The 21,958-nt window shown below is 69.1% G+C and overlaps 9 protein-coding genes across 9 annotated transcripts; 5 read left to right on the top strand and 4 right to left on the bottom strand.

Moving 5' to 3' along the window:
* Nucleotides 1-186: 186 nt before the first annotated feature.
* Nucleotides 187-1,139, top strand: FA09DRAFT_283768 (GrpE nucleotide exchange factor; the record flags this gene model as incomplete). The annotated part of the gene is made up of 2 exons (XM_025739854.1): nt 187-333; nt 693-1,139. Coding segments are annotated over 2 exons (594 nt in total), but the record flags the coding sequence as incomplete, so codon positions are not given.
* A 233-nt stretch (nt 1,140-1,372) lies between these two features.
* FA09DRAFT_354933 (polyadenylate binding protein) lies at nt 1,373-4,561 on the top strand. Its single transcript, XM_025744845.1, has 4 exons — nt 1,373-1,903; nt 2,083-2,156; nt 2,244-2,686; nt 2,746-4,561. The coding sequence occupies exons 1-4, from the start codon at nt 1,568-1,570 to the stop codon at nt 4,425-4,427; spliced, it is 2,535 nt and encodes an 844-aa protein (XP_025600291.1). The 5' UTR covers nt 1,373-1,567; the 3' UTR covers nt 4,428-4,561.
* Nucleotides 4,534-5,830, bottom strand: FA09DRAFT_336851 (hypothetical protein; the record flags this gene model as incomplete). The annotated part of the gene is made up of 4 exons (XM_025743931.1): nt 4,534-4,664; nt 4,729-5,237; nt 5,295-5,395; nt 5,453-5,830. The coding sequence occupies 4 exons, from the start codon at nt 5,828-5,830 to the stop codon at nt 4,534-4,536; spliced, it is 1,119 nt and encodes a 372-aa protein (XP_025600290.1).
* A 236-nt stretch (nt 5,831-6,066) lies between these two features.
* FA09DRAFT_336850 (hypothetical protein) lies at nt 6,067-7,001 on the bottom strand (the record flags this gene model as incomplete). The annotated part of the gene is made up of 2 exons (XM_025743930.1): nt 6,067-6,716; nt 6,773-7,001. 2 exons carry the CDS (start codon nt 6,999-7,001, stop codon nt 6,067-6,069), a joined length of 879 nt encoding a protein of 292 aa, XP_025600289.1.
* Nucleotides 7,002-7,261: 260 nt separating this feature from the next.
* On the top strand, nt 7,262-8,657 carry FA09DRAFT_328147 (FAD/NAD(P)-binding domain-containing protein). The gene is given in 3 exon segments (XM_025741661.1): nt 7,262-8,265; nt 8,278-8,458; nt 8,508-8,657. 2 exon segments carry the CDS (start codon nt 7,321-7,323, stop codon nt 8,293-8,295), a joined length of 963 nt encoding a protein of 320 aa, XP_025600288.1. The 5' UTR covers nt 7,262-7,320; the 3' UTR covers nt 8,296-8,458; nt 8,508-8,657.
* A 233-nt stretch (nt 8,658-8,890) lies between these two features.
* Nucleotides 8,891-11,802, bottom strand: FA09DRAFT_345202 (hypothetical protein). The gene is made up of 2 exons (XM_025744679.1): nt 10,980-11,802; nt 8,891-10,928 (listed from the first exon to the last, which is right to left on the bottom strand). The coding sequence occupies exons 1-2, from the start codon at nt 11,743-11,745 to the stop codon at nt 8,902-8,904; spliced, it is 2,793 nt and encodes a 930-aa protein (XP_025600287.1). The 5' UTR covers nt 11,746-11,802; the 3' UTR covers nt 8,891-8,901.
* A 304-nt stretch (nt 11,803-12,106) lies between these two features.
* Nucleotides 12,107-15,644, top strand: FA09DRAFT_328145 (26S proteasome regulatory complex, non-ATPase subcomplex, Rpn1 subunit). Its single transcript, XM_025741660.1, has 7 exons — nt 12,107-12,470; nt 12,645-13,195; nt 13,269-13,899; nt 13,950-15,129; nt 15,186-15,358; nt 15,412-15,496; nt 15,551-15,644. The coding sequence occupies exons 1-7, from the start codon at nt 12,252-12,254 to the stop codon at nt 15,595-15,597; spliced, it is 2,886 nt and encodes a 961-aa protein (XP_025600286.1). The 5' UTR covers nt 12,107-12,251; the 3' UTR covers nt 15,598-15,644.
* FA09DRAFT_328144 (hypothetical protein) lies at nt 15,629-18,476 on the bottom strand. Its single transcript, XM_025741659.1, has 5 exons — nt 16,972-18,476; nt 16,518-16,911; nt 16,068-16,465; nt 15,835-16,013; nt 15,629-15,779 (listed from the first exon to the last, which is right to left on the bottom strand). The coding sequence occupies exons 1-5, from the start codon at nt 18,458-18,460 to the stop codon at nt 15,666-15,668; spliced, it is 2,574 nt and encodes an 857-aa protein (XP_025600285.1). The 5' UTR covers nt 18,461-18,476; the 3' UTR covers nt 15,629-15,665.
* Nucleotides 18,477-19,060: 584 nt separating this feature from the next.
* FA09DRAFT_336845 (hypothetical protein) lies at nt 19,061-20,937 on the top strand (the record flags this gene model as incomplete). The annotated part of the gene is made up of 5 exons (XM_025743929.1): nt 19,061-19,078; nt 19,149-19,541; nt 19,597-20,259; nt 20,310-20,339; nt 20,395-20,937. 5 exons carry the CDS (start codon nt 19,061-19,063, stop codon nt 20,935-20,937), a joined length of 1,647 nt encoding a protein of 548 aa, XP_025600284.1.
* Nucleotides 20,938-21,958: the final 1,021 nt, after the last annotated feature.

Below are 21,958 nucleotides of genomic sequence, written 5' to 3'. Positions count from 1 at the left end.
CACACAATGTCGCTGGCCCGGAACCCCGCACGCCAGCTGCTGGCACAGGCCTCGTCGTCGCTGCGTGCGCCGCGCAGCGCCGCGCGTGTCGCCGTCGCCGGCGCCCGCCTGCCGCGCGCCACCCGCCTCGTGGCGCCCATGTCGACCAGCGCGCCGCGCCGCCTCGCCGACGCCAAGGGCACGCCCGCCGAGGAGTCGGCCGAGAGCAAGGAGTCGGCGGTGGGCAAGGGCCTGGGCATCAAGGAGACGCCCGACGCCAAGGGCGCCGCCGCGGCGCCGGCGGAGCACGAGGCGAAGCTGAAGGAGAAGGACGCAAAGATCAAGGAGCTGCAGGTGAGTCGTGCAAGGGGCGAAGAGAGAGGCGCAGCGATGGCATCGTGGCGAAGTTCGAGCGGGCCAGTGCACGCTGCTGTCACTGCCGTGACGCAGAACGACTTTGGCACAGCCAGGCTCGGCAGCAGCGCGCCCTGCTCCCGAGGCACTTCTTCGCGCAGATGCTTGATCACTTGCTCAGCCAAGGTGCTGATTGCGCGACGTCGAGCATGTACATGAGCGCACGGACAGCGGAGCTTCTCCGCTCTGGACTCGCTGTGCGCAAGGCTGCAGCTGTGTAGTGATGCCACCAGGCCTGTGCCGGAGACTCGCGCGGCGTCGCCGTGCCTGCGAGCTTGTGCTGACCCCCAATCGCTGAGCAGGACCAGGTGCTGTACGCCAAGGCGGACCTGCAGAATATCCAGCGGCGCTCGAGCGAAGAGAAGACGCAGGCGTCGGACTTTGCCATCACCAAGTTTGCGCGCGACCTGACGGCGTCGCTGGACGTGCTGCAGCTGGCGCTCAAGAGCGTGCCCGAGGCGCTGCGCCAGGCGCCCAAGGAGCTGCCGTCGGAGGACCCGCGGCGCGCCGTGGCGGAGCTGTACGACGGCGTGGAGCTGACGAGCAAGAGCATCCGCGACATGCTCGCCCGCCACGGCGTCACGACGTACGACCCCACGGGCGAGAAGTTCGACCCGGTGCTGCACGAGGCGCTCTACCAGGCGCCCGTGCCGGGCAAGGAGCCGGGCAGCGTGCTCGAGTGTTCCAAGCTCGGCTTCATGATCAAGGGCCGCGTGCTGCGTGCGGCGCAGGTCGGCGTGGTGCAGGAGGCGTGAGGGGCGCCAGGGCCGGACACGACGGGTAGAGCCGTGGCGAGCGCAGCATGGCTGGCGGCCACGGCAGACGGGGCATCAGCACATGCCGTTGTAGCATTCGAGTCACCGCAGCAGGGCTCAATCCACCACCCCTCTTTTCGATGCATCTGCTGATGCGATCTGAGTGCGCCGGAAGGGCAGGCGCCACTGCCTGAGAGCGGGCTGGAGGGGTTGCGTCTGATGGTGAGCCGAGCGCTCGCAGCAGACGCAGCCGCAAAGCAGCAGCAGCAGCATGTGCTCCTCCGAGCGAGCAGTCTCGGGGTGCACGCTCATCCTCGAAGCAAGTCTGGCGGCCTACGCTGGTGCTGCTGTGCCTGTGCTGACGCTTGAGGGTGGACCTGCTGCACCTGTCGCTGTGTGTTCCCACGGCGACGCCTCCGATGCGCCCGACCTCTGCTTTTTTGAGTTGCCCGCAGGCACGCGCAGATTTCTGCGCGCGGCGGCAAGGAAAGTGCAGGCTGGAAGATGAGGCAGGGGAGCAGCGTGCGCCGCACCCCGGTGCGACTCCCGCAAGCGGCGCGCGCCGTCTTCTTGTGCGCGCGAGTTCTGCTGCGCCGCGCGCGCTCTGCCGGGCGCTGCTGCTGCAGCGTGTTGTCACTGGCGCGCCCCTCCTGCCTGCCGTCTCTCCACCACCACGTCCCCCCCTTTCCCTCAAAACCCCGTCCTCGCAGGCCCTCGCCGCGAGCTCCATAAGCCTCACAAGCACAAAAAACAAGGTGCGTGCCACTGCGGCGCCGTGTGCGCGCGGGCGAGGCGGAGGCGAAGGCGCAGCAGGGTCGTGGTGCCGCGAGGGCAGGGCGACGACGACGGGCGTGCCGCAGCGACGGCGCCGGGCACTCGCTCCATCCATGTGCTGGCCGTGGCGCTGACCCGCCGTGCCCCTGCGCGCAGCCAGAAAAAAGTTCAAAATCGCAAAAAGCCAAAGGGATCGCCGCGATCCATAAAAGCTCTCTCTAGCTCCATCACTTCGTGAGTTGTGCCCTGCCGACTGCTGCGTCGCTGCGGCCATTGCGGCGCGCTACGCTTGGTGCGGTGCTCACACTCCTGCGCATCCAGACGACAAACCTCTCTTCCCTTTTCCTCTATCCCCCTCCCCTCTTCCTCCACCATGTCTGCCACCAACTCTCCCGCCGCTGCGGCCACGGAGCTGCCCAAGCCTGCCGAGCAGCCGGCTGCCGGCGAGGCTGCCGCTCCGGCTGCCGCTGCTGAGGCCGCGCCCGCCGCCGAGGGCGAGAGCAAGGGCGAGGCGACCGGCTCGCCCGCCCCCGCGGCCGCTGCTGCGCCGCGCGAGCAGAGCAGCGCCAACAGCAACAGCAACAACGGCCAGCAGCCCAACACGTCGCTGTACGTCGGCGAGCTCGACCCCTCCGTCACCGAGGCGATGCTCTTCGAGATCTTCAACATGATCGGCCCCGTCGCCTCGATCCGGGTGTGCCGTGACGCCGTGACGCGCCGCTCGCTCGGCTACGCCTACGTCAACTTTGTCAACTCGGCTGACGGTGAGTCGCGCCGAGAAGCAGTGCGCGCCATTGCGGCAGCGGCTGACCCTCATCTGCAGGCGAGCGTGCCCTCGAGGCGCTCAACTACTCGCTCATCCGCAATCGTCCGTGCCGCATCATGTGGTCGCAGCGCGATCCCGCGCTGCGCCGCACCGGCCAGGGCAACATCTTCATCAAGAACCTCGACGAGGCGATTGACAACAAGGCGCTGCACGACACCTTTGCCGCCTTCGGCCACATTCTCTCGTGCAAGGTGGCCATCGGCGAGAGCGGCAGCCTCGGCTACGGCTTTGTGCACTACGAGACCAACGAGGCCGCCGACGCCGCCATCAAGCACGTCAACGGCATGCTGCTCAACGACAAGAAGGTCTTCGTCGGCCACCACGTGCCCAAGAAGGAGCGCCAGCAGAAGATCGAGGAGGCCAAGGCGCGCTTCACCAACGTGTACGCCAAGAACGTCGACCCCGAGGTGACGCAGGAGCAGTTCGAGGAGCTCTTCTCCAAGTTCGGCCCCGTCACGTCGTGCGCGCTCTCGTTCGACGACGAGGGCAAGAGCCGCGGCTTCGGCTTCGTCAATTACGAGAACCACGACGAGGCGGCCAAGGCCGTCGACGAGCTGCACGACAGCGAGTTCCACGGCCAGAAGCTCTTCGTCGCGCGCGCGCAGAAGAAGAGCGAGCGCGAGGAGGAGCTGCGCCGCTCGTACGAGGCGGCCAAGAACGAGAAGCTCTCCAAGTTCCAGGGCGTCAACCTGTACCTCAAGAACATCCCCGAGGACTTCGACGACGAGCGCCTGCGCGAGGAGTTTGCCGCCTTCGGCAACATCACCTCGTGCAAGATCATGCGCGCCCAGTCGGGCGTGTCGCGCGGCTTCGGCTTCGTGTGCTACTCGGCGCCCGACGAGGCAAACAAGGCCGTGACGGAGATGAACGGCAAGATGCTCGACAACAAGCCGCTCTACGTCGCGCTCGCGCAGCGCAAGGACGTGCGCCGCCAGCAGCTCGAGGCGCAGATCATGCAGCGCAACCAGCTGCGCCTGCAGCAGCAGGCCGCCGCCGTCGGTGCCATGCCCGGCTACCCCGGCCAGCCCATGTACGGCTACCCGCAGCCGGGCTTCCCGGGCCAGCCTGGCCCGGCCGGCATGGCGCCGCGCCGCTACGCGCCCGCCGGCATGATGCCGCAGGGCATGCCCATGGCTGCGCCCTACGGCCAGCCGCCGGCGCAGTTCCCGGGCCAGATGATGGGTGCGCCGCAGCCCTACCGCGGCGCACCGCGCCCGCCGCGCGGAGCCCCCGGCGTCGGTGTGCCTGCGGGCGTGCCGCCGCCGGCCGGTGCCCGCCCGCCGGCGCCCATGGGTGCGCCCAACGGTGCGCCGCGTCCCGGCCAGGCGGGCCCGCCCGGCGGAGCCCCCTCGCCCGGCCGTGGCCTGCCCAGCGGCGCGCCCGGTGCGCGTGCGCCGGCCGGCCGTGCGCCCGTCTCGCCGCAGCCGCAGCCGGCCCTCACGGCCGCTGCGCTCGCCAACGCCGGCCCCGAGGAGCAGAAGCAGATGCTCGGCGAGGCCATCTACCCCAAGATTGCCGCGCAGCACGCCGACCTTGCCGGCAAGCTCACGGGCATGATCCTCGAGCTGCCCATCTCCGAGCTGCTGCACCTGCTCGAGGACCAGACGGCCCTCGAGGCCAAGGTCAGCGAGGCGCTCGACGTGCTCCGCGAGTTCGAGGCTGGCGGCGAGCAGCAGTAAGGAGCGGCCGCTCCTCTCTTCCTTTTCCTTTCCTTCCTTTCCTCTTCACTTGTAATTTCTACCCCAAAAGAGAGTTGAAACGATAGCTCGGATGACCTCAGCATCTCTAGTAGCCCTGCTCTACGTCGACCACACCCTCGAACTCGCCGTCGCCGCGCGAGAGGGCCAGGGCGTTGCGCTTGAAGCGCTGCGCCAGCAACGGCGCCACCATCTCGGGCGTGTCGGCGGTGTGGGGCGCTGCAAAGGGCAAATTAGCGGAGCGCAGACATGCGGCGGAGCACAGCACAGCACAGCGGCTCACTGATGATGAGGTTGGCACGTCCAGCGCCGCCGCCCGGACCATGCGAGCTGACGTCCGGGTGGCTGCTCTCCAGCGTCCACAGCTCGTGCCCCTCGGGCAGCGGCTCCGGGTCCGTCACGTCGATGCCTGCGCCGGCGATGCGCCCCTCGCGCAGCGCCTCGACGAGCGCCGGCGTCACGACGTGCTCGCCGCGGGCGACGTTGACGAGGATGGAGCTCGGCTTCATGAGCGCCAGCTCGGGCGCGCCGATGACGTGCTTCGTCAGCGGCGTCAGGGCACACGCAATGATGAGCACGTCCGTCTCGGGCAGGATCGACTTGAGGTCGGCCAGCGCGCCGACGCTCACGTCGAGGCCCGCCGGCACGAGGCTGGCCTCGAGGCCCTCGTCGGCCCGCCGCCGCAGCACGGTGACGCGGTTCTTGAAGGGCGCGAGGAGCGAGAGGAGCGATAGCGTGATGCCGCCGGCGCCGAGCACCGTCACGCGCAGGCCGAAGAGCGAGAGGCCAGTGCTGTGCAGAGCTCGTCTCAGCGGTTTACGCGGCAAGAGCGGCAAGTGTGCCACTCACGCTGGCCCCCAGCTCGTGGCACGGATGCGCGTGGGCAGGTTGCGCAGCAGCGCAAGGGCCAAGGCGAGCGCATGCTCGGCGACGGGCTGAGCGTAGGCTCCCTGAGGCGTGCAGCTGTCAGCGACGCACATCTCCCTGACGTGCGACACAACACGCACCTTTGCGCTCGTCCAGATCTTACCGGGGAAGCGACGCATGACGGGACCATAGTGCCCGCAGCCGGCCATCGGCACGCCGACCCAGCCGATGCCCGGGAAGCGTGTCAGCGCATCCTCGAGGATGTCGAGGTGCTTGACGCCCGTGTCGAGCCAGAGGATGCCGCGCACGTCGTTGTTGAGCTGCGCCTCTCCGACGAGCACGCTGGCGCCCGTGGCGCCCTCGACGTCGGCGGCCAGCTGGCGCGTCGTCTCGCGCCGCGCCTCGGCGTCGCACACGGCCGACGGCATGACGACGAGCGGCGCCTGGCCCGACGCCGCCGGCGTGAGCTCGGGCGGCACGCGCGACGAGGGCGCGAGCACGGCAGTGTGCTGGGACATGGTTGCGGCGCGAAGCAGAGGGTATGTGTACAGGTGATGAGGAGCGGAAGGAAGCGACGAGCCTAGCACAGAAGAAGAAGGGGATGCGCGCACGAGCCAGTGACTCGCGCGGCGGAATTCGCGGAGCTACTCCGCCCTCGACTCGAAGTCCCTTGCGCGTGGATGCTGCGGCATGGCGTCGGGCTTGCGACGGGCGACTCAGCAATGTCTGGAGCGGCAAGGCCGACACATGTGCACTACTCTCGAGGCCCCTCATACCAAGTGGCACCGCCTCGCTCGCAGCGCCGCACGCCCTCGTACTTGAGGCCGGCAACGAGCTGCATGGCCGTGGCCTCGAGCTTCTCGCTGCGCTCGCGCTCGAGCGTCACGACGGTGCGCTTCGAGAGACGCGGCGGCGCATCGCCGGGCGGCGCACGTCCAAAGGCAAACGGCAGCCGCAGCGCGACGCTGTTGAGGCCAAAGCCGACGCTGACGTCCTCGGCGCGGATCTGGTGCGGCATCATGCGGCGCGGCTTCTCGGACGACTGCAGCTGCGCACGCGAGAGGATGAGGTCGGCGCGTGTGCCGTAGGCCAGGACGAGGTCCTCGAGGCGCGCCTGCGGCTGATGCAGCGCAAAGAGGTCGACGACGCCGTACGTGTCGAGCATCAGGTCCGACTCGACCTCGTCGACCTCGGACACGACCTGCCCGGCAATGAAGAGGTCCAGCACGCGCGTCTCGCGCCTCGCCTGCGAGTCGAGCAGCGCAGAGGACGAGGGCAGCGGGTAGTGCGCCGTGTGCGACGAAGACGGCGCGGCGCCCGAGGGGTACGGATCAGAGGTGAAGGGCGAGCGCACCTTGCGCAGGTAGGCGAGCAGATAGCGCGAGCGCAGCATGTGCATCGACACTGCGCCGGCGTGTGTCAGTGCATGCGGCGAGCGAGGCGGTGCAGGCAGCACGCACCGAGGTACAGCTCCTTGCAGACGAAGCGCACGGAGCGGTGCAGCGCCGCCCAGCCGGCGACGCTCTGGCGGCGCCCGGCGCGCGGCTCGACGACGTGAGCGAGGATGGCGAGCCAGAGCTGCGTCGGCAGGCGGCCGGGCGCCGAGGCCAGCAGCAGCGTCGAGGCGCTGCTGCCGGCGCCGCTGTACGCCGGCGGTGCGGCGGCGAGCACCTCTTCGAGGAGCGTCATGAGATGGCGGCGGGCGGTCGTGGCCGGGAGCGAGGCGGGCAGCGAGGGTGCGGCGCCGGATGCCAAGCGCTCCTCGCCGGAGTGCCGTGCCGCGCGGCCTTCGCCTCTGGAGGTGGGTCGGGTGGAGGCAGCGAGGCAGCGCGCCTGCTCCGCGTGGGAACGGCGGCGCTGTGCCGCGGGCGCATTTCCGCGCTGCGCCTTCGATTTGGCGCCAAAGGCAGCGGATTAAGAATTTGTGCCTCTTTCTCGAGCCGCCCGCTGCGGCTGCGTCTCAGCTCTGCACAACCATCATCATCAAAAGCAAGGCCGGCTCGTCGCGATGGCCGCCTCCACGACCAGCGCCGCGGCGCAGACGCCGCACCACCTCGTCGTCGGCGCCGGCGTCTTTGGCGTCTCGACGGCGCTGCACCTGCTCGCGCGCGGACATGCCGTGACGCTCCTCGAGCGCTCGCCCGACGGCCGGGCTGCCGTCGACGCTGCGTCCAACGATGTGAACAAGATCATCAGGGCCGACTACCAGGACAAGCACTACGCCGCGCTGGCGAAGCGGGCCATCTCGGCATGGCGCACCTCGCCGCTCTATGCGCCCTTCTACCACGAGGTCGGCCTGCTGCTGCACTCGGGCCCGCGCCCGCCCAAGGACGGCCGCGCGTACGTGCAGAACGGCATCGCCCGAGCGCACGCCGAGGTGCTCGAGTCCGACGGCGCCGGCGTGCCCTTTGTCGAGACGCCGGCTCCGGGCTGCGAGCTGCCGCCCAAGGCGCGCCAACTCAAGTCGGACGCGGACACCGATGCATGCTTTCCTCCAAGCCTGCGCGACCAGCTGGGTGCGGCACTGCGAGACATGGGCGGCTCTCAGAGCGCCTACGTCAACCCTCGTGCAGGCTGGGCCGAGGCCGGAAACGCGACGCATGCTGCGCTTCGCGAAGCCGTCCGCCTCGGCGCCCGCGTCGAGGGCAGCGCAGTCGTCACGAGCCTGCTGCGCGAGGGCGGCATCGTCGTCGGCGTACGAGCGGAGGATGGACGGGAGTGGCGCACGCAGCAGGGCGGCAAGGTCGTCATCTGTGCAGGTGCCTGGGCACACGATCTGCTGCGCCGCCTGGGCGCACCTGCACCGCACCCCTGCACGCCTTCGGCGCAGAGCGTCATCCTTCTGCAGCTGGACGACGAGCAGCGTGCCGCCTTCCGCAGCGCACCCGTCGTGCTGAACTTCTCGACTGGCTTCTACATCTTCGAGCCAGACGAGCACGGCGTGCTCAAGTGCGCGATCCATGGGGTGGGTGCTGCTCACTAGCGCTGATGACAGAGCCAGCTGAACCGTTCTCATGCAGTCTGGCTGGCCGCTCCCTCGTCCTCCATTGCACGCCGCCTCCTCTTATCCCGGCTTCACATCGAGCGCGGAGCCTGGAAGCATGCCTGCAGATCAGATCGAGCGCATGCTCGAAGCACTGTACGACGTGAGTCTGGAGCTGCGGCGGTTCACGACACGCACTGATTCTGCTCCAGGTCTATCCGAGCTTGCGCAGCGCAGAGCTGATCGGCTCGCGTGTCTGCTGGTACTCCGACACGCTCGATGAGAACTGGCTCATCGACGAGCTCGAGGGCACGCAAGGACGTGTAATCGTGGCTGGCGGCGACAGCGGGCACGGCTTCAAGGTGTGTGGCTTGACGCAAGCTGTCAGCCATGGCGCTGACGAAACGTCAGTTCCTGCCAACCATCGGCGAGCTCATCTGCGCTCGCATGGGCATTGCCGATGTTCCCCCGCTCACGCCGCACCAGGCGCGGGTGTTCAGCGCCAGCCACCATGCTGCGCTGCGCGCCGACGCCAAGGCCGCCGATGCCGAGCGCTTCTCGGACAGCATGCGCGGGCGCCTGTGAGTGATACACTATAAAAATACATTAAGCGGACGCCTCGCGACGGCCAGCCTCGGCGGCGGCCACACTTGCGAACGTGAGCGGTGCGGGCGAGGCGCTGTGCGCTCCGCCTTGCTCGCTGCCCGGTGCCGAGTGGACCTGCAGCGCTGGCGGCGTGCCGCGCGAGAAGCTGCCCATGGCTCGCGGACTCGATGTGCCCGTGCCCACCGCAGGCAGTGCGTTCGGACTCGTGGGACTGACGGGCGCCGAGCCGATGGGGCTCGTGGTGCCGTCGCGCGCCTTGCGCGCCGCTGCGGCCAGGTCCATGCCCAGCGGGATGGACGCTCGCGTACGCAGCGGAGACGAGGTGCCTGCTGCGCTCGGATTTGCGCCGCCCCAGATCTCGGCGCCGCGCTCGAGCGGCAGGCCCACCGTCGCGGCCCAGGGCGAGGAGTTGCCCGAGGGCGGGCCGGTGGCAGTCCAGCCGAATGCCTGCCCCGAGCCCGGCGCGCCCGGACCGAAGGAGTCGAAGTTGTCCAAGTCGATCGGGCCGAAGGAGCCTCGGCGTGACGAGTTCACGTCAAAGTTGACACCGGGCGCAAAGGGAAGCCCTGGCGGAGCAGAGCCCGGCGACGGCCCCTGCTTGATCACTGGAGATCGATTCATCGTGCTCGGCGAGATGCCAGCAGGGGCCGCGGCGCCATGCACCGAGTGTGTCAGGAGCGAGAGCGTCGGGTGCGGTGCGCCGTCACCGATGGCGCCTCGGGGAGCGAAGCGGCTCGCAGTGGTCGGTGACGCCGGAGCAGCGTAGCCAGCGTTGACCTGCGCCGCTCGGAACGCGCTGCTTGATGGACTGCTGGCCGAAAGAGGCGCTGGAGAGACGCGTGCTTTTGAGACGACAGGCGAAGCCGTGCTGCCGCCGAGCGAAGGCACAAACTCTGGCTTGTTGGGGTCCAGCGCCATGTTGCCTGGTGATGGAGCGAAGCTATGAGGCGAGTGCGGAAAGGCGCCGTGTCCTGGTGGCGGGAAGGCATCAGGCGACAGGCCAGGCGATCCGCCCGGCGCTCCTGCGCTCTGAAGAACTGGAGACGGGCCGAAACCTGCGAAGCCGCCCGAGTTGTCGGCGAGCAGAGGCGATGCGCCGCCCGGCCGGCCGCCGCGACGCTGCTGCGCGAACACATTCGGCCCACTCGTCGAGCGGCCAGGCGGGCCGCGGCTCGAGCCTGCGCCGCGTGCGCCGCCAGCTGCGCCGCTTCGAGCGCGCGGTAGCGCCTGCGTAGGCACGAAGCTTGCCGCTGTTGGCACTGGACGCATGTGCGAAGGGTGGTACGATCCGCCTGGCGGCGGCGGCGGCGCATTGAGGACTCGGTCCATCTCGTTGCGCAGCCGAGCGATCTCCGCTTCGAGCTCGACACGCCGCTCGTTGTCCAGCCTGTTGCGCTCCGTCTCCTTCTGCTCGACGGCGCGTGCAGCAAGCGCCAGCTCGCGCTCGCGCTCGCCCACCTCTTCCTCGATCTTGCTGATCTCCTGGCGATCCCGCTCCTCACTGGCCTCGACAGTGGAGCGCACCTCGGCGAGCTCCGCGTCGCGCACTCGCTCCTTCTCCTCCCAGTCCGGCCTCTCGCCCTCGGCCGCGACTGCCTCCTCGTCGAGCTCGCGAGCCTGCACCGTAGCTTGCCGAATGCTCTCCTGCAGAGCCAAGACCTTCTGCTTGCTGCGATGGTCGGGGCCAGCCATTCGCTCCATGCCACGCTTGATCGCCTCGATCTCGGCGCGCATGGCGCCTTCTGCGCGCTGTGCATCTTTGCGTGCCTTGCGCAGCTCCGATGCCAGCGCCTCGCGCTCAGCTGACGACGTCTCAATGTCGGAGAGCAGCGCTGCATGTGCGGCCTCGTGGGCCTGAGGTGCAACGTCTGCTGCGCCATTGGGCACGATGAGCTTCAGCCGCTGCGGCGATGACGTCGAGGCAGACAGAGGAGTGACAGGCACGACGTGTGCCTCGGACACGAGTGCCGAGTCGCTCGAGCCTGTCAGCTCATGCAGCGAGGCGGAGGCAGAGATGTCTGCGATAGCTGCAAGATATGAGCAGCTGGCGGCACTGACTCCGCCCGTGCTATGCTCACCTCGCTCGCCATCGACAACCTGTCCCACAGACACCTTTGCATCGCGGCCGCCGACACTCAGCTCCATCTCGTAGTGCTGATTCGGCATCAGGCCGTAGACGACAATGACCGCCTCGTCGCTGCCGCGGTCGCCCATCACCACCTGCGGCCACGGCAGGCCGTTGACGGTGACACTGACACCGCTCTCGAAGATCTTGCTGAGACGTGCGCCGTGTCCGGGATGTGCGGCGGAGCCCTCCTCGGGGCCGCCGGCCGTGTCGGACGTCTCCGAGTCGCTGTCTCCGCCAGCGTGCGGCGGAGCTGTGCGAGAAGCGTGGCCCTCGAGCGATGCCTCGTCGAATGCTTCGGCCTCAGCTTCGGCACTGTCTGAGCCCTCTTCGACGGCAGTAGCGCCGTCTTCGTCCCAGTCGTCGTGGCGGTTGGGCTGCGTCTGCGGCTGCGACGAGCGTGCAGCGGCACGAGCATGGGCGCGGCGACGCATGCCGGCCGGCAGCGAGGCCGGCGCAGCGAACGACGGGCGCGGCACGGGCGGGTACGCGCCGTGCAGCGCCGAGATGGGCGGCGGGCGTAGCGACCAGAGCAGCGAGATGGACACGGGCGTCACATCCTGCACGTGCAGGCGGAAGGGGTGGTGCGCTGCGAGGCGGTGCGCAGACGACGAGGCCGCGGCGGAGGAGGAGGAGGAGGCGTGCGGCGGCGCCGCGGTGCCGAGTGCAGCCGCGCCCGCCGAAGCCAAGGACGAGGCGGCTGCGGCGACCGAGGGCATGGCGTGCGATGCAGGCGTGCGGGGCGGAAGGTGTGGAGCGAAGGTGGGCTCGCGAAGACGGACCCGGCTGCGGTGCGGACAGCAGCAGCACCAGACAGAGAGTCGGCCGGCTGGCTGCCCGAACTTCGCGGCTGGCGCCTCGCAGCGGAATACAACGGGCGCGCCCGACGCATTTCTGCTGAAGGGCGTGCGCATTAGAACGCGCCGCGGAAGTTGTAATGTTGCGCTGCATGTGATCGGCGCCTGCCTCTGGGCTGCCCTGCTGCTGGCCTGCGCGCGCCGCTCAAGTCAGGCTCGCATGCCGCACGGCCCGCCGTCGTGTGCTTCGCAGTTGCGCGTCGGCCCCGAGACGCTCTTCCTCACCTCTTGCACCCTGACCCCTGCGCACTCGTCGGTCAGCACCTGCGCCAGCTGCACGCCTCTGTCCGCCGCCGCACGCCCTCTGCCGTTCCTGTCGCGCCGCCTGCTGCACCTGCGCTGCGCCTCGCCCCGCCCCGCCCGCCACGATGCCGCGCGAAGGCGCCGAGCAGACCATCAACGTGCCCTCCGATGACCCGGCGCGCAAGCCGGACAAGGAGGGCGAGCAGCACGAGCCGCGCGACGCCGCCGCCGACGACAAGCAGGCCGGCGCCGCCGACAAGAAGCAGGCCAAGAAGGAGGACGAGCTGAGCGAGGAGGATGTGCAGCTCAAGAACGAGCTCGAGATGCTCGTCGAGCGCCTCAAGGTGAGTGCCTGGCCTGCTGGCAAGTGATCTCGGGCGGCAGGAGCATGGCTGTGCGGTATGGGCAGCGCTGGTCGGCACTGCGACGCTGCGCATGTCTCCGCCACGCCTCTGTCGCGCTCAGCTCGCGCCGTGGCCGCAGAGGCAGCCTTCGCTGACGCCTGCCGCTGCCTGCAGGAGGACGACAAGTCATTGCATCGTCCGGCGCTCGAGTCGCTGCGCACGCTCATCCGCACCAGCACGTCGAGCATGACGTCGGTGCCGAAGCCACTCAAGTTCCTGCGCCCGCACTACCCTGCGCTGCGCGACATCTACGCCATCTGGAGCTCGTCGTCGGACAAGGCTCTCTTCGCCGAGATCCTCTCTGTGCTCGCCATGACGTACTCCGACACGGGCAAGCGTGAGACGCTTGCCTTCCGCCTCGCTGCCTCGAAGGTCGGCGAGGCAGAGGAGCCGGGGCTGTGGGGCCACGAGTACATGCGCCACCTCTCGTCCGAGCTCGGAGAGGAGTACACGTCGCGGCAGCTGGAAGATGACGATGCAGCGACGGAGGAGCGGGCAACGACGGAGGAACTGCTCGAGCTTGCCCTCAAGGTGGTGCCGTTCAGCCTCAAGCACAACGCAGAGGCCGATGCGGTCGACCTGCTGCTCGAGCTCGAGGCCATCGACCGGCTGCCGCAGTTCGTGGACAAGGACACGTACCAGCGGACATGTCTGTACATGGTCAGGTGAGTGCGCCAGGCCTGAGCGGCTGGCTGACAGGCACCGCATGCCCGCTGATGCTGACGCGTGCTGCGGCAGCTGCGTCAACCTGCTCGTGCCCCCGGATGACGTGCTCTTCCTGCGGACTGCGCACGAGATCTACCGCAAGCACGACCGGTATTCCGAGGCCATGACGATCGCGCTGCGTCTCGGCGACCGCGCCCTGATCCGTGCCGACTTCGAGGCGCCGACGAACCCGCTGATGCGCAAGCAGCTCGCCTTCATGCTGGCGCGCCAGCAGGTGCCGGTCGAGTGGCTGCAGGACGAGGACGAGCCGATGTCGGACTTCTCCCTCGTCGAGTGCATCTCGAATGCGCACCTCTCTGCGAACTTCATCTCGTTTGGCAAGGAGCTGAGCGTCGACGAGCCCAAGTCGCTGGAGGACATCTACAAGTCGCACCTCGAGAACTCGAGCAGCTCGCTGAGCACTGCCGTCAACTCTGCGCGTGGCAACCTTGCCTCGACGTTCGTGAATGCCTTTGTCAACGCCGGCTTCGGCAACGACAAGCTCATGGTCGGCGCCGAGGAGGGCAACAGCTGGATCTACAAGAACAAGGACCACGGCATGCTGAGCGCTTCGGCGAGTCTCGGCATGAGTCTGCTGTGGGACACCGAGGTGGGCCTGGGCCACATCGACAAGTACACGTACTCTGTCGATGAGAACATCAAGGTGAGTCGAGTGGGCTCGAGGCGTGTGCCCCTCGCTGACAGTCTCTTCAGGCCGGCGCACTGATGGCGTACGGCATTCTGCACTCTAGCGTGCGGACAGAGATGGACGCAGCCCTTGCGCTGCTCACCGAGCACGTCGAGAGCGAGAGCCTGGCGCTGAAGACGTCGGCCATTGTCGGCATCGGCATTGCGTACGCGGGCTCGTGCCGGGAAGACATTGTGCCTCTGCTGCTGCAGCACGTCGCAGACGAGAGCGCGCCGATGCAGGTGGCTGCGCTCTCGGCTCTCGCGCTCGGCCAAATCTTCGTCGGCTCTTCGCACGGCGAGATTGTGCCGACGATTCTGCAGACGATGATGGAGCGCGAGGCCACGCAGCTCGACGACAAGTGGGCGCGCTTCATGAGTCTCGGTCTGGCACTGCTCTTCCTCGGCCAGCAGGACTCGAGCGACGCGACGATCGAGACGCTCAGGGCCATCGAGCACCCCATCTCCAAGCAGAGTCAGGTGCTCGTCGACATGTGCAGCTACGCAGGCACTGGCAACGTGCTGAAGATCCAGCAGATGCTGCACGACTGCACGGAGCACCTCGGCGTCGACGCCAAGGATGCCGACGACGAGGCAGACGAGACGGACGCGGCTGCGGCGGACGCCGCCGCCGGCGCTGGCGAGGGCGCCAAGGAGGCTGCCGCTCCCACCGCAGAGGGCAGCAGTGACGACAAGGAGAAGGAGAAGGAGAAGCCGAACGACCTCTTCCAGGCCTTTGCGGTCATCGGCATTGCGATCGTGGCGATGGGCGAGGACGTCGGAGCCGAGATGGTGCTGCGGCACATGTCGCACCTCATGCACTACGGCGAGCCCGTCATCCGGCGCGCCGTGCCGCTGGCGCTCGGCCTGCTCAACCCGTCGACGCCAGAGATGGCGCTGCTCGACACGCTCTCCAAGTACTCGCACGACAACGACCTCGACGTCGCCATCAACTCCATCCTCGCCATGGGCCTCGTCGGCGCCGGCACGAATAACGCACGTCTCGCGCAGATGCTGCGCCAGCTGGCCGGCTACTACCACAAGGAGCCCGACAGCCTGTTCATGGTGCGCGTCGCGCAGGGCCTCGTGCACATGGGCAAGGGTACCATCGGCCTCAACCCGTACCACACCGACCGCCAGCTCATGAGCCGCACGGCCGTGTGTGGTCTGCTCTCGACACTCGTGTCATTCACCGACGTGCGCGGCTGTGAGTGTGGCGCGTACAGAGCTGCATGCGCGCTTCTGACTTCTCGTGCTCCACAGTTGTGCTGGACAAGTCGCACTGGATGCTGTACTGGCTCGTCTCGGCCATGTACCCGCGCTTCCTCATCACGCTCGACGCCGAGCTCAAGCCGCTGCCCGTCTCGGTCCGCGTCGGCAAGGCCGTCGACGTCGTGGGCCAGGCCGGCAAGCCGCGCGGCATCTCAGGCTTCCAGGTGAGCAGTGCGCATCGGCAAGAGGCGCGTGCCGTGCTGACTCTTGCGCACAGACACACACCACACCCGTGCGCATGGGCGTCGGCGAGCGTGCCGAGCTCGCCACGCAGGAGTACTTCACGCTTGGGCTGCTGGAGGGTGAGTGCGACTGGCGTGCTAGCAGCGAGAGCTTCTATTGACGCCGCATCGCAGGTGTCGCTGTGCTCGCGAAGAACGAAAACTACTCAGCGGACGACTGAGCGCGCGCAGGGAGATAGAAAGCGGCAGACGAAGCGCAATGATCACGTATTACTCGGTGCATCGCAGCTCATTGCGTTTGGAAGACGGTGGCGCTGCGCTCCGCCATGTCGGCCAGATACTCGCGCACCCACGCCTCGCGCTGATCTGGCACGTGCCTGAACGCCTCATAGCGAGCGTCGCCCTAGATCCTGTGTGTCAGCCTGAGTCGCACGGCGACCCTATCGAGCGCCACTCACGCGCAGCACACTGTGCACTTCGCCGAGATCCACGGCGCCAGCCATCTTCAGCAGGCTCGGCACATCCTCCTCGTCCGAGTCCGCAGCGGCCTCCGCACCGCCGTCTTCGTCCTCGCCCGCATCGCCGCGGCGCTTGCGCTCCTTGCGCAGCGAGCCCCAGAACGAGACGAACGACGACTCTGCGGGCAGTGAGCATCAGCCGAGTCGCAGCGCGGGACAGCCGTCGACCTTACCCTTGAGCATCGCAAAGAACGCATCACGCGCAGCGCGCACGCGCTCCTCATTCCACTCGTCGAACAAGCGCTCGAGCGTCGCGCCGCCTCGCTGGTCCTCCTCCTGGAGCCAGGCGCCCAGGCCGCGCTCCATCTCTTCGTCGTCACGCACGAGCGGCAGTGCCGTCTCTGCCGGCACGTCGAGCTGCGGCGCACAGCGCGCAAAGATGGCATGCAGCGCGGCACGGCGACGTGCATCGAGCTTGCGGATGTGCGCCGCAAAGAGCTCGGCTTGCTCGCGCTCGTGCAGTGCAGAGCGACCAAAGCGAGGGTCATTTGAGAATCGAGAGGCGAAAGAGCTAAACGACTGATGCGGGGAAAGAATTTGGTCGATGAGGAGCTGCCCAAACTGCACAACGCTGCCAAGGCGTCAGCGTAGGCGAGTTGCCTGTCGGCGCGAGCCTGGCTCACCTCTCCTCGTGCGTCGCAGCGCCGAGCGCACGCCGATTCTCGCCCTCGACCTTGTCTTTCTGCCTGCGCACTGCCTCCTCTCGCTCGCGCAGCGCCTGCTCGGCATCACGCGTCTTGTCTCGCGAGCCATTGGCCGTCTCCTTCTCCTGCGTCTGCACCGCGCCGCGCGGCTCGCCACGAGCCCACTTTGCAAAGAGCTCTGCGCGCCGACTTGAGCTGCCTACAGCCTCGTAGCGTGGATCGACGTCGAGGCCGGGCTCCCGCTTCGCCTTGCTCCAGGCGTCGTTGGCCTCGCTGCTCGTGGCTGCGCGCGTGAGACGTGCAGTGTGAGGCAGGCGCTCGTCGAGCAGACGAAGAAAGGCCACCTCTGCCTGCTCGGCCGCGGCGCGCTTTTCTGCGGGTCAGAGGCGCGATGTCAGTACGACGATGCGCCGCCTCACGCCACAGCGCTCACGCTCGCCGAGGTCCCGCAGCCACTTCTTGAACTCGCGCTCGCGCTCGCGATCGTCTCTGCCGTGCGCAAAGAAGGCGCGCTCCTTCTTGTGTGCCTTGCGGAAGTCGTCCCACTTCGCACGTGTCGAGGTCACCTCGCGCTGCAGCAGCGCACGGTAGGGCGCCAGCGTGTCCTTGGCCTCGTCAGCGGCTGGCGGCGGGGTGGACGAGGCAGCTGAGGCCTTTGCAGCTGGAGCAGGCGAGACGCCCGAGCCGCTGGCCTTTGCCATGCGCCGCTCACGCAGCCGAAGGCGGCACCATTCGTTGAAGGCATTCTGGCGCTCGCGCAGGTTCGGCACTGCCGCATACTCCGGCCGATTGACGAACTTGGGCAGCTCGCGATCCCACGGTGCCATCGGGTTCACCTCGTCGGGCGTGCCGTTAAGGGTCGTGAGCATACGCGAGAAGAGCGCCTTGCCCTCGTCGACCGAGAGCTGCGGCGGCGGCGCAGCCATCGCAGGCGGCGGATAGTTGGGGTACACAGACGGCGGCGGCCCGCTGTAGCCGCCAGAAGGAGCGATGGGCGGAGGCGGTCCGGAGTAGCCTCCTGCCGGCGGAGGCGCGGCGAGCGGCGGTGGTGGGCCGCTGTAGCCGCCTGGAGGTGGGACTGGCAGTGCAGCAGGCGGCGCACTCGCTGCCTCCTGAGCCGCTTCAGCGGCAGCCTCGGCCGCCATTTCGGCAGCCATCTCGCGCTGCCATGCTGCCTCGTCATCGTCGTCGTCGTCGTCCGCCTCCTCGACAGCTGCTGCCGTCTTTGGCCGCTTGCTGTCCGACGGCTCTGCAGAAGCTGCGCGTGACAGCAGGTCTGCCGCATCTACGCCACCCTCGACGGGCGCGGGCTCCTCATCGACGTCGAGCGCCTCGCCACGCTTGCGCTTGCCCTGCTCGCGCAGCTCACGTGCCCGCTCCTCCTCCTCCTTCTGCAGCCGCTGCCGCTCGGCGTCCCTCTCGAGCTGCTCGCGCCGCTCGCGTGCCTCTTGCTCGCGCCGCTGCTGCTCCTCGGCCGCCTGCGCCTCCTGCGCCAGACGCTGCTCCTCTGCCGCCTGTGCGCGCTGCGCCTGCTGCTCGCTGCGCTCCATCTCGCGCACCTGTGCGGCGATCTCGGGCGGCACGCTCCACTCGCTGCGCCCCTCGGCGGGCTGCGTGTAGAAGACGTTGTCGAGCGTCGTGGTGATGCGCAGCCAGCCGTCGGTGCCGGGCACGGGCTCCTTGCGGCGCGGCTTCTCCTTCTTTGCCTTGCCACCGGCCGGCTTGGCGGGTGCGGCCGCTGCCGCGCTGGAGCCGGCGGCCGGCGCAGCAGACATGGCCGGAGGCGGCGGGCCGGGCGGCGCGGCGCCGGGCACTGCCGAGGGGCGCACGTACGTCGACTGGGCGCTGGCGGCGTGGTGCCAGTAGGGCACGCCGGAGGGCGCCACGTGCTCGCTCCAGCCCGGCGGCAGGGGCGCGGTCATGCTGAGGATGGGATGGGGGTGCGGCAGGCAGCAGCAGCAGCATCAGGCGCGCGAGGAGCTTCGTGCGCGCTGCACGACGCGGCGCCTTCGCCGAGATCCGACGCCGCTTCCGCATCTGCCTCGCCGCCGCCGCGTCCATCGCCTCGTCGCTGCCGGCCCGCCGGCCGCCAGCGCCACTCGGTCTGGCGCGCCTACAACGGCGCCGAGCCGCAGAGCAGCGGATGCTGCATATTATGGCGGCATCCCCCGCCGTCTCGGGGCCGGCGTCGCGGCGCCAGCGGCCCGCGTAGGCGCTGTGCGGCGGCGGCGGCTGCGGCTGCGACCCGGCGGCGGCGCGTGGGAGCAGCGCCGCAGGAGGCGTGCCGCATGCGCTCCTCGTCGCACCGTCGCGGTTCGCGGGCCCGCCGCTGCTGGCTCGGCGCCGGCCCGCCGTGGCAGCGCCCGCCTGCGTGCTGCTGGGCTGACGCTGCCCCCGCTGCTCCCGACGTCATCCACCCGCACCACACCACACCACACCACTCCACACACACCCGCCTCGGCCGTCGTCAGCCACCTGTCCGCTCCGTCTGCCGCGCACTCGGCGTGCCTCCGACGCCCAGCATGGGCTTCCACGGCAAGGTGAGCGCAGCGGCGCCGAGGATGCCATCCGCTCAGCGAGGCCCCACGCTCACGCCGCCGCCGCCCGCAGCTGCTCGTCGCCGGCCTCGCCGTCGGCGTCACGGCGCTCATGCTGTACAAGATGAGCAAGAAGCGCGAGCAGGAGCAGCTCAAGCTGCATGCTGCCGCTGCGCCGCCGTCGCAGCAGCCGCACGGCACCAACTGGGGCGCCGTCGCCGGCGGCGCTGCGGCCCTCGGCGCCGTCGGCTACGGCGCGCACGCCCTCGCCTCGCACTCGACGGCGAAGCCATCCAGCAGCACCGGCGACGTGCCCTGGTCGGCGCTGCGCGACTGGCGGCACATCGCCGCGCTGCTCGCCTCGTGTGTCATCGACCAGCACCTGTACCCCTTCTACGCCTGGCACCAGATCGCCACCATGTCGCAGCAGATTGCCGAGGCGGGCGTGCTCTACTCGTGCGCCGAGGTGCGTTCGCGCTGACACGAAGCTTCTGCGCTGCCGCTCACTCGCCGCCACGCAGGCCTGGGAGCTGCCGCCCGTGCTCGCGCAGGATCTCGTCAAGCTCGCCCTCTTCGACGTGTGCTTTCTGCTCGACGACTCGGCATCCATGAACGCACGCGGCGAGAAGCGGCGCGAGGCCCTCGGCGCCATCGTACGTCGCGCTGCCGACGCTGCTGGTCGTCTCGATCCCGACGGCATGGAGGCTGCCTGGCTGTGTGCCAGCGGCGGCCACCGCATCCACAATGCGCAGGAAGCTCGTGCGCTCGTCGAGGCGTGCGCCTTCAACGGACAGAGCACGCCGATGGGCAGTGCACTGCAGCACAAAATTCTCGAGCCGCTGCTGTACGGCAAGCTGGCGAGCAACTCGCTGCGCAAGCCCATCCTCGCCATCGTCATCACCGACGGCCGCCCGACGGGCTCGAGCGAGCGCGACAATCTCATCGTCAAGGTCATCCAGGAGGCCAAGGCTCGTCTCGCCAGCAGCCCGTACGGCGAGGACGCCATGAGCATCCAGATCGCCGCCGTCGGCAACGACAAGGAGGCGCAGGACTGGCTCGACAGCATCGACTCGGACCCGCAGGTCGGCCAGCTCGTCGACGTCTGCTCCGACATCCGCGTCGAGGCGGCGCAGGTCAGGAAGCGCACGGGCATCGAGCTGACGGAGGACCTGCACTGTCTGAAGGTGCGTCGAGCGTGCTCTTCATCCCGAGCCTCGCTGAGACTCTTGCGCAGATCATGCTCGGCGCCATCGACTCGGCCTACGTGAGTCGGGCTCCATGCCGGCGATGTGTCTCGCTGAGCACCTCCTCTTCTGCAGGACGCTTCGGACGAGCCTGCGTCGCCCAAGTTCAGCCGACGCAAGGACGACAGCCTGCGCAAGGCTCAACGCTGGCAGCAGGCGCGCGCACAGCTCGAGCGCGAGCGCGACGCTGCGCTCGGCGCGCACGCCTCGGCGACGGCGCCCAGCATGGGTGGCGCCTTCCCTGCCCAGCAGCAGCAGCACTACCAGCAGCAGCCGTACCCGCCGCCGCAGGGCTATCCGCAGCAGCCAGGCTACCCTCAGCAGGGCGGCTATCCGCAGCAAGGGATGCAGCCCGGCTACGGCGCGCACGCCGGGCAGCAGCAGGGGTACGGCGCCGGCGCAGGCGGCGCGCCAGGCTACGGCGGCCCGCCTGCAGGCGCTCCGCCCGCGTACGACTTCGCCGCGCCAGCCTTCGCCGACGCTTCGCGCGCTGGGCCGCCGGGCGGCGGCGCCGGCGGCTTTGCGATGCCCACGCCGCAGCAGCACCCGCCGCCAGCGCCTCAGGGAGCGCCGTACCCGCCGGCGGGCGCCGGCTTTCCCTCGCCTGGCCAGTGGTGAGCACGAGCGAGAGCGCGCAGACAGGCAGAGGCGGGCGGGCGGATCGGGCGTGGGCAGCGGCGCGGCGTGCCGGCGAGCGCCGCGTCGCGTGCGCGGCGCCGGGACTCGGCACGCGACGCGTCTGCCTCCACTGCTCGCCGCCTCGCCTCTCCTCCCGCCCTCGCAGCGCCCTCCTCCACACGGGCAGCGCATGCGCCGGGCGCTCGAGTCAGCCGACAGCGGGACAGCGAGCTCGGCGAGAGGACGTCGCACTGGCGACGAGGGAGGCGCACTCGTGGGAAGGTTCGACTGCAGCTCGCATTCCACGCCCAACGGTCGAGCGAGCGCGCGCGCACGCAGCGCGGGCACCAGAGCACGGACTGCAGCGGCGGCGGGCACGAGAGCACGGCGCCGCGCTCGCACAGCTTGCGCTCGCGCTCGCCTCGAGGGCCCGACTCGTGGCTATAAGAAGAGGGCCTCCCCCCGGGCTCCTCTCGCCGCGCCCACTTTCTCTTCCACCACACACACTCGCGCCAGCTGCGAAGCATCCACTCGCTCCTGCCGCAAAACCAACCAATCACTCCAGCAGTCATGCTGCCCATCGTCGCCTTCCTCATTGGCTTCAACCTGCTCCTCGCGAGCATCGTGCAACCTGCCGCGCGCCCGGGCATCTGCCTGCGCGGCACGCTTGCGCTCGGCGTCACTGCGGCCGTCTACCTGGCGCAGACGCCTGACGCCGACGTCTTCGACACGTTCTAGTGAGTGGCATCGATCGCGACGTCGCAGCGCTGCGCCGAGCCGTGGATGCATCCGCTGCGGCGTCGAGAGATGGATGCATCCGCTGCGGCGCTGACTCCCTCTCCCCAGCTCTCGTGTGATGACGCCTGGCGACGTGTACGACACGTTTCACGCCGCATCGCTCCTTCAGCCGGCTTCTGCCGACGAAAAGGACGCCATCCACCACGCCACGGCGCAGTCTGCGTTCGTCGGCGACAACGAAGCGCACCAAGCGCACCAAGCGCACAACGCGCACGCGCACGCT

This window comes from Tilletiopsis washingtonensis (genome assembly GCF_003144115.1).
Source record: "Tilletiopsis washingtonensis strain MCA 4186 unplaced genomic scaffold FA09scaffold_4, whole genome shotgun sequence".
In the NCBI taxonomy this organism is placed as follows: domain Eukaryota; kingdom Fungi; phylum Basidiomycota; class Exobasidiomycetes; order Entylomatales; genus Tilletiopsis; species Tilletiopsis washingtonensis.
Note: the sequence above shows the minus strand (reverse complement) of the source record. Positions and strands in the feature narration are given on the sequence as shown.